At 36.3% G+C, this 9,838-nt stretch overlaps 1 protein-coding gene across 1 annotated transcript; it reads right to left on the bottom strand.

Moving 5' to 3' along the window:
• Window positions 1-186: 186 nt before the first annotated feature.
• Window positions 187-4,455, bottom strand: tmx1 (thioredoxin-related transmembrane protein 1). Its single transcript, XM_053501403.1, has 8 exons — window positions 4,238-4,455; window positions 3,113-3,228; window positions 2,972-3,017; window positions 2,567-2,695; window positions 2,034-2,079; window positions 1,737-1,838; window positions 1,226-1,292; window positions 187-1,129 (listed from the first exon to the last, which is right to left on the bottom strand). The coding sequence occupies exons 1-8, from the start codon at window positions 4,429-4,431 to the stop codon at window positions 942-944; spliced, it is 888 nt and encodes a 295-aa protein (XP_053357378.1). The 5' UTR covers window positions 4,432-4,455; the 3' UTR covers window positions 187-941.
• Window positions 4,456-9,838: the final 5,383 nt, after the last annotated feature.

Here is a 9,838-nt window from a genome sequence, read left to right as displayed (position 1 = left end):
TTAATAAACTACAGAGTAAATATTTGTCCATTGTATGCCTACACACAGGGTGCAAGCCCGTGCTGGTGTTTTTCACTTCTTCTGGCAATTATCACAGCTTCACAGACCCACAAGTATACATGTTTTTATACAAAATAGGTAAGTAATTACTTTGTAAACTTTGCAAAATAAAATGCATCCTTAATGTTTATATCAGGGAAGCAACCAACTTTATTTGAACAGTTACACAACAGCATGGGGGATCTTTCCTGAAGAATAGCACACTAATGCTTTAGCTGATGAACCATCACACATCTCTAAACGGATATACCGATGTTCATCACAGTTACATTAGTGCCATCAGCTGGTCTCAATGCACTTGTAAAAATTCCACAGAAGCAAAAATATACTGACAAAATATCTGGCATATGTTATTCTTAAAGAACATGAAAAAAGCTAACATGAATACAATACTAACAAATTTCTCATATGAAAAACCCAATGAAGTATCAGACATAAAACCTAAGTAGATAAATAATATATTAACACTGCAACAAAAACGGTAATGAATCCAAAAACTTAGCTTTTTTTTAATATAACAAATATCTCTTTGCAAGCAGGTAAATTAGTTCAGCTGAAAGATAGGCAGACAAATTAAAAAACGTTAATGTCAAAAACAAACAAACAAACAAACAAACACTCGTACATTTTGATGTCCTGGCCCCAGCCTGACGCTTCTACTCCCATCTTTCACTCCCACTCCTTCCCTTCTTTCTTTCTTACGTAAAAGGAAAGGAATGTGGAACTGAGGAACTGAAGGGAGGCATACAGGACACACACACTGAGAGCTCTGACATCTTCATGATGTCATTAAGAGGCCAGCCATGTTGGCTTTGGCGTGCGTTTCCATAGTGATTTGGTTGGTCTGGTGTTGTTATTAACATTTTTTTCTCTCTAGGTCTCTAGGTGTCCTCCTCTTCCTCACCTACTCCTACTGCTCTCCTTCTCACAGTGTCCTCTTTCGCACCTTCTCTGCTCCACTCCCCCGCACTTCCACCATATTCATCTTCATCCTCCTCTTCCTCCCCATCCGCCTCCTGCTCTTCCTCCAACTGCTGTCGAAGTCGTGCCTGCTCCATAGCATGCTTTTCTGTTCAACCACAAAACAAACAGCAAATCCTTAGTAAAAAGTAAAAATGAATTGCTTGAAATAGCATTGATGCCACAAAACAGTTAAAACTCTTACTCTGATAATAGGCTGAAGAAGAAAAGCGGCGTGATGGAAATACAAAATCGGCGAAAAACACCAGCACCTAAAGAAAAAAGGAAGAAAGTGCATCTTTTCTGAACTGTACTGCATGCATATAACAGACAAATTCGATGTTAAAATTTTTTATAACCTATGTATTGATAGGGAAGTACAAATCCACATTTGTCAAAGAATCCTATTCCAAATAATTCCTTTTTTATGTTTTTTGTTTAAATGACACTTTCTGAGGACAAATTCTCTAAAAATCACTCTGTGTTTGCATTACCTGGTTAGGTAGTTTCTTTTCCCGTTTTTTTTAACATGATTCCATGATGTATACTTAAAATTACACTCAATAGCCATTTAATTAGGTACACTTGTTCAACTGCTCAACACCACCAATATCTAATTAGCCAATCAACTTAGTAACTTACGCCAAAAGCATTCCCGTAAAGAACTGTCACATCCCTAATGTTATTTATGTGACTAAACCTGTGAGTGATCTTACCAGTCCTAGGGTGAGTCCAGATAAGAGTGTTACTAAGCCGAAGATTATGTAAGAACCCCAGACTGGAATTCCGACTTGCTCTGTTAGGTAGGCATGGCATTGCTGTAAAAAACAAGGTTATTGAGACAACGTAACAAAAAACAAACTATATTAACATAAGTTAAAAAAAATAAAAGTAAAGAAATTCAAAGCACTAGACTGGAAAATGGTGGCATCAACAATAAGCCAATTATATATTATTGAGCTTTCATATTTACTTTCACTTTCACATACTATATATGAAAAACATGTTCTTACCCTGATGAACATGGACAGCTTAAAGAGAGCAGACATCATATTCATCCTAAAGACCATAATTATATTATGTATGAGAACATAATCATACATTTACGCAAAACATATATAATTCACAAAACCAAGTCAGCTATCTACTCTAATATTAATACACAGACTACATCTACATGCAATTACATATTTATGTATATATAAATAAAATAATTGTATGACTTGCTAAACAAAATTATGAAATTCATATAATTCATGTCTATATTCACAATTTTACAAAACAAAAATTAAAAATAGAATCGGTACCTCGATGTATTAGTAACTTTAGCCTCTCCTTGCTAACATAATGGCTCTGAGTCACCTCCTCTAAAGCTTGGTGAGTTTGATAGCCATTGTAATTTAAGATGTAATTTAAGTTGTAAGCTATGCTGTACCGCAATGTGCTAAAATGAACCAGCACTACCCACCACTGTGCTGTGCTCAAAGGAAACGGACAAATTACATTTCCTCTTACAGACTCACTCACACATTAGGAAGGTGCTTACATGAAAGAGGAAGGGCCAAACCAAGAGGAAACTGGCTCAATGTTCTGCCATTTCTTCTCTTCAATGAATGTTAGGAAGTCATCTTTAGTGCGTGCGCCCTGGTACCGCCTAAACACTCCATCTTTACAGCTATTGTGCACAAAATATACAAAGTAATTAATTCATTTACATAAACCATTCATAGTTTAGTCTCAGTCATAAAGCAGTGAAACACACCCCTCTAATTACCCATATTATATATGTGTATGTGTGACTCATAAGTGGTTATACTCGGATCATCGTCAGGAAACTAAAGTAACCCCTACACACACACTCTCTCTCAAGCACATTAACCACATTATACTAGAGTATAAGCACATCGTTTTACCTTGATGTATAAGGATGTTAAAAATAGCATTGACCTACTGGTATATGGATGGAAGCGCTGTGATGATAAACCTGCCACTCAGACCTGCAACAATGTCAAACACATGAATCAAACTCATTCTTCTTAAAACACACACTCACACAATCCAGGCAAAACTGAGTTTAGGTAAAGAAATTTACCAGGCTGCTCAGTTACGTCCACTTTAGCAATGTTGACCCCAATGTCCTCACTCCAGTCTGCAAATTCATTCCACACAGGCTGCAGCTGCTGGCAAGCTGGACACCATGGAGCAAAACTGCAAACACACACATCCAGGTACACACATAGATTAGGGCCAACATGACCATATAATAAGGACATCATGAAAACATTTGTCATAATACGCATTTTTTTTTTTTTTTTTAGATATTGCAATTTAGATATATATTTAGAACTAGAGGTTACCCGCGGCTTCATCCGCGTACATCCACCTAAGTATGATCTGGCAATCAAATAAAGATATTATTACCTCACAGTATGGCATATGAGTTAATAATGCCTACTGTTACATAACGCCTGTGAACATGCCTGTGACACACACACCCATGTTTCATATAAATATGAAACAAAAATGGCTGGTAAACGTTGCAGCCTCACAGCTCCAGGGCCACATGTTTGATCGAGTGAGACACTACACTGACCAAGAAAAAGCAGAAGCTGTATTCAAACAAATCACAAAGTAGATATCTCATGTGTGCGTACAGTGCAGAGAAGTTTAAGCTGTACAGTCATTTTTATAACAGCATAAGTTTATATTAATCTTTTCCCTTTTATAGATTGGAGTCCCTCATTGCAAGATCAGGTAATTTGGTGAAGCTAATAACAGCATCACATGGGCGTTTAGAGGTAATTTAAGCACTTTAGACATTCTGCTGGACATCTGCAAGGCACAGAATAGCATGCATCCTCTGTGGAAGTTTCCACAAATTCGTGGATGAAAAACAACAAAAAAAGACTAAAAAAAACTTTAATATATGCTTTAACAAACGGGACTATAGATAATTATTTCCTCAGTCCATTTCCTTTGCTCAACAAAACCCCACCTATTCACACTGCAGTGCACTCTACAGTTTAACCACAGCTCAGTTTTCTTTATAAATATAACACTGCATGCTCAGTCTCTATGTGAACCCGAGAAGTTGGTTAGCCTATTCGAACATTAACCTTACTGTTCACGTAACACGAAAGATATTCTAAGCACACAAGAAGCTTAGCTATCGCGCGCTAATACTGTACGCGCTAACTTCAGATAGGCGGCAACTCACAATTCAATCATCCATTCTCCTGTCAAGATTTCCTCCCAGTTCGCGTCTGTGATCACTCTTAGGTTGTCCCGCTTGGCCGCGACAGGCAGCACCGACAAACAAGAAAGTAGTACAACTAGGAACCAAATAGAGAGGTAATTTATTTGTGAAAGTATTCTTGTTTCTCTCCTTCTGCCGCTCGCTGAAGCCGCCATGTTTACGCTAACTCTCTTAGCATACTTCCGCCTTGGACAGGGCAACTGTAAACCACGTGACGTGGGCTGCGTTTCAAATGGCGTCAGTGTATAATTGCACTGTAACGCAGGGGAAGTAGAGTTCTTTCTATATCATGTCAAGTGAACTATATTTTGAGAGTGAGACATTTGAGACTCTATGTTTCCATAAAGAAGTAGGACAAGTATAGCTTTTTAATTCTAACCATAATTATTTATGGTATTGTAAAAATGCTCGTTTATGTTTTCTTTCCGCAACTGTTTATTTATTTATTTTTTGTTTGTATATATCTTTTAAATAAAGCAAAGTTTTGTTTTAGCTAGATCTTATAGCGCAATAAATCTTGGCACTGTGGTCTGGGAATGTCTCTGTTCAATCAGAAAAGAAAACCAATACTTTTATAACCTAGTCATTTAGTACTTTTGGGTCATCAGCGACTTTTTATTGCCACATAACATTGCTTAGTCTAGACTTAAATAACTAAAGCAACCTCAGATCATAAAACAGCTTTTAGTGACTTGTACTGTGGGCCCTATGCATGACGGTTGCATCGCTTCATGTGCTTCCTTCTTACCCTGTTGCACCATCACTCTGAAATAGTGTGAATGTCAGCTCATCAGAATACATGACTTTTTTTTTATTTTTTATTGCTTCAAAGTCAAATCTTTATGCTCTGTAGCAATTTACAGCTTTTTGCAGATTAGCCTAAAGCAATGTCCTTAAGTATTTAAGTGGTCAGTAGTACATTATTTTTTGCACATTATCTTTTCAAGTTTTTATGAATATATTGTTCTTAAGCCAATTCCAGTAATTTCTGCAATCTCCCTTTTTTTTTTTTTGCTTGGTGCAAGATGATAATTTTACCCTTCTGTAGCACAGTAACTTTTTTTCCGCTACCACTGGATACAGCTTCAGACAATGTTGGGTAAGAATTGAGAAGCTACTTACTGTATTGGTTAGGGTGAAAAGAATTGTTGCAGCTGAATCATATAAATCACTGCAGTAATTATCAAATTAAATGTTCGTAATTATTTGTTTATTTAAATCCAAATTGTGATTTTTTTTTGGTTGGCCAGTGTATATTCTTAATATAGCATACTGTATATATAATAATGTACTTTTTTATGAACACTCTGGCTGAGGCTTACTCAGGGACGGGTAAAGAAAAACACTTTTTTTTATAACGACAATGTAAAACTTTGTCCATTACAGTTTGAACTTCTCTTAATTATTTGCCTTTCCCAGTAGAGGGCAGCATAAGTGTTATTGGGCGATTAAACCTCTAGGCCTCCATCATCAAAATCCTAATGACATGTGTGTGTCATGTAGTGTCATGTAGCAGGGGTGCATAAATCAATCACCTGCGTCAGTGAGATGTGGAACATTTTCTTGGATAAATATGTCTGATCACACACACAAACACACACACACACACACACTTTAATGACTAAGCGCTACTGATGTCAAGCACTGTCAGCAGCTCAGCACTAACCTCAGCAAGTGTGAGTGACAGTGAGATCATTTTAAGCTCTGTCTGTGAATGCGTATGTGTGTGGGGTGTTTATGAATTAAAATCACTAACGTGTTTCACTTTCTTATGTTTCTTTGTTGTGTCTCTCTGGTTCCTTTGCCTCGCATTAATATTAATCATTGTGAAACTGCGAACAATCTATTATTTATATAAAACATGGGACAGCACGTGCATTAAATCACCTACAAGTAAATACTTTTAGAGAAAAAGAATTAGAATATAATCAAGCAGACATTTACAGCATTTGGCAGACACCGTTTTTGATGAATGACTAAAATTTTGATCTCATTATACGTTTAGGCAGTTGAAGGTGAAGGGCCCTGCTCATGGACCCAACAGTGGCAACTTAGTGATGCAGGGGATTTGGAGCTGAGACCTTCCAATTAGTAGACAGTATACTTTGAAATTGAAATAAAAATTTTATTTGTCACATACACAACCATACACCATGATGTTAATAGTATGACCAGGTTTCATTAGTTTAAACATTAATCATTGGTGTTAATTTACATCTGTGGGTTTCATCTACTTGAACTCAAACTACTTGAAAGTAAAGAATAAGGAGAACATGCCGGATAAATGATGGTATATGAACTACTAAATATCTCTATTTTTCTTCAAACATGGCCATATTTGGAGAGCACCGAAATACAGAGAAAAAGCTTTTTGACGTAGGACACACGCTTGTTTCACAGGATATAGGTAGGAGGAGAGAAAACGCCGGAACTATGGAGACAGTCTGAAGAGGAAGAAGTGGGCAGAGAAACCACTCACTCCCTCTAATCACTTTCTCTCTATCTCTCTCCCTGTGACACACACACACACATGCTTTTCGTTATGCAAGGGGCTGCCTCCTTTTGGTATCAGACATTCTCTTAAAGCAAATAAAAATAAACCATTCATACTGAAGCAACCGCATATGCGTGTCTTGTCACCCACACACACATCTCAGAGGCCTTGTGAACAAGCTGCTTCTGTTGATTCATGATATTATATAACGAAACGTGATTACCGGATTTTTTTTTTACCTAAACTGCCTATGCAAATGTTTTGTATGAATATTCAGTTGTCTGGAAATATTTAGTAACATTGACAAAAATGGATTCATTGATAAAGATTTCTGACCCACTTCTGTGTATGTGTTCCTTCAGAGCAGTTGCCTCAACACCACACTCTTTTAAAAAGATGGGAGTCTGGATCATTTAGATCAGATGTAGTATTACCGTTACCTGAAAAGAAAATGTGCAGGTGGTGGAGTGGACGCCCCTCTTACCCCTCTCTATTTTCAGATTCTGTAAAGTATACTTAGTGATATACAAGGATAATACTTCATGTGACATATACTGTATAAATGTGTGCTTCATCATTATCATCATCATCATTTCTTTCTCTATTTATCTCTGTCTCTAATCCTGAGGAAGAGATTACAGCTTTAATATTCAGAGTAAATTCACTCCTTAAGTCAATTCTTATATCATGAAAGCACAGAAAAATGTAAAGTGCCATCTGATTAATGTAATTCTGCATTGCATGCTGTGTAATGCAGGAATATGTTTTTTCTGTAAAGATAATAGTTAAATAGAGATTAAAACAAAAGTCATTTCGGTTATATTTTACTTCAGTTATATGTACTGTGGTTTGAATCATTTTTCTTAAGAAAGTTTCTGACTTTATGGCAATCTCTACACTGGTGTAGCTTACCAATAGATAGAAGAGTGTGGATATTGACTTTCACAGTGTAGTTCATAGTTTGAATTTTAATGTGAGAGAACCCTGGAATTAAAAACTGACATTTGCACTTTCCTGTCCTTTATTATGCATAGTTGCATTTTATTTACACTTGAGAATTAAGGGCCTTGCTCAATGATCCAATAGAGGTCCAGTGCTGGGATTTGAATTTATGGATTTATATTTGAAGCCCAGAATTTGAATAACCACTGACCCAGCACTGTTCATACATCTATGCCTGCACACATGCACACAATCCTTTGGAGTCAGGCTGCTTGACCCACATTTCTCTCACCCTAATATAATTTATCTACACACAACTCTGAGTGAATTTCCTTCTAGACATTATACTCATTAGTTAAATAGCTAAAGTTATTATTTCTTCATTTAGGATGCCATGGTTGGAACAGAAACAATGTTAATCTCATTCTCTCTCTCTTAATTCTTCATCAGACTTTAGGATGGAGTTATTTATTCGTCTAAAATAAGGTTGAGGTTTACACATTTAGGATTTCATTTCGAAAACTGTACAGTATGAGTGGTGCATTGTGTATCAGGCTCTATGTATCAGTTTATTAGTTAGTAGTTCAGTAAAGCTATTAAATGTTTACTACAGCTGTGTGCTAGAATGATAAATGAACCTGCTGTCTTCTTATTCAAATGGTTTTTCTTCTGTAAATATCCTTTTATATGTACAGCTGGAATAAAAAAATTATAAATTATGTGCCAGAGGGTCAAACTGTATGCTAATGCATACTATGTATTTGTTAAAAACTGCTAAATACTTCTAACTGCACACTCACTCCATTTATGCTCCATTTATTTTCATTTGCTCGATGCCTCTGCACTAAAGGATTTATAATTCTGGCCCTGGAGGTTGAAACATTGAACTACTCGCCTGCTAGAAGACAGCCCTCTGTTTGGAAAACCCTATTATGTAAAATGGAAAATCTGTAACCTGTACAAAAAACTGTGCATTATATAAATGTAGTGCCCCTTAAGAGATCTTTGATGGAAGATCTTTAAAGGTAGGAGGAGCTTTCTGAACTTTAGGTCAAATGCCCGAGCAGTAGCTCACCGACCCACTTTTCCACCATCAGAAAGAAAATCATTAAACAGTTAATTATCTAGAAATCCCTATGTAGCCCTAGACACATTAGAAAGAAACACAATCTCTCCATGACTTTCACACGATATAAAACGCACACTCAAGCATACACCAGCATATGCATCTCTACGAAAACACTCACATGATTCCCAATACATTTTCTAAATTATTTAAAACTATTCTCCCACCAAGCACTGCATTTTTTATGTTTTGTGCACACCCTCACACACCACAAAGAAAACTCCCCCTTGACCAGTGTTCTTGCACTTTAGCTTAACCATTCACACACACACACAAACACACACCACACAAACACACACACACATTTTTATACCACTTTAGTGCATACCTTGCTTATAACTATGGTATAAGCTTTAAAACTAAATTTATAAATCTAAAATAACAGCTGCACTACACACAGACTGCCACAGTTTAGATCACTGATATTTTACATTATATTACTCATGAGTGTGTATCCGGTTGTGTGTGATGTGGCCTCTTGATAGTGGATAATTATTCAGTTATTGTCGCAAAGCAGCTTTACACAATCAAAAGGATTATGGTTATTATATGGCAATTATAACAGTTATAATAGTTGCAGGTGTAAAATATAATGCTTTATGCAAGTGGGTATGTTTGGTATTAGTAAATTATGGTATAATATAAACACTGCTTATAATGCATTATATGTTATTTTTGCTATGAAATGTAAATGTATGCAGTAATTGTATGCAGTATAATATCAGATGAATGTATTAACTTAAATTAATACATACTATGCATTTGCTAGTGAGTAAAACTTATAAATCCTATAAAAAGAAACCTCACATTCTGTCACACTCTTTTAATTTGCTTGATGCCGCTGCACTAGGAAAGTACAAGTCTGGGTCTGAAGGCTTGCAACACTGAACCAGTAATTACTCGCTTGCTAGAAGACAGCCTTGTATTTTAAAAACCCTTTACAATTATGCAAAAAGCTGCCACCTGTAAAGTGAGACTAGACAAGGGAGAACAGTAACTA

The sequence above is a fragment of the Clarias gariepinus genome, chromosome 8 (genome assembly GCF_024256425.1).
Source record: "Clarias gariepinus isolate MV-2021 ecotype Netherlands chromosome 8, CGAR_prim_01v2, whole genome shotgun sequence".
Lineage (NCBI taxonomy): Eukaryota > Metazoa > Chordata > Actinopteri > Siluriformes > Clariidae > Clarias > Clarias gariepinus.
Note: the sequence above shows the minus strand (reverse complement) of the source record. Positions and strands in the feature narration are given on the sequence as shown.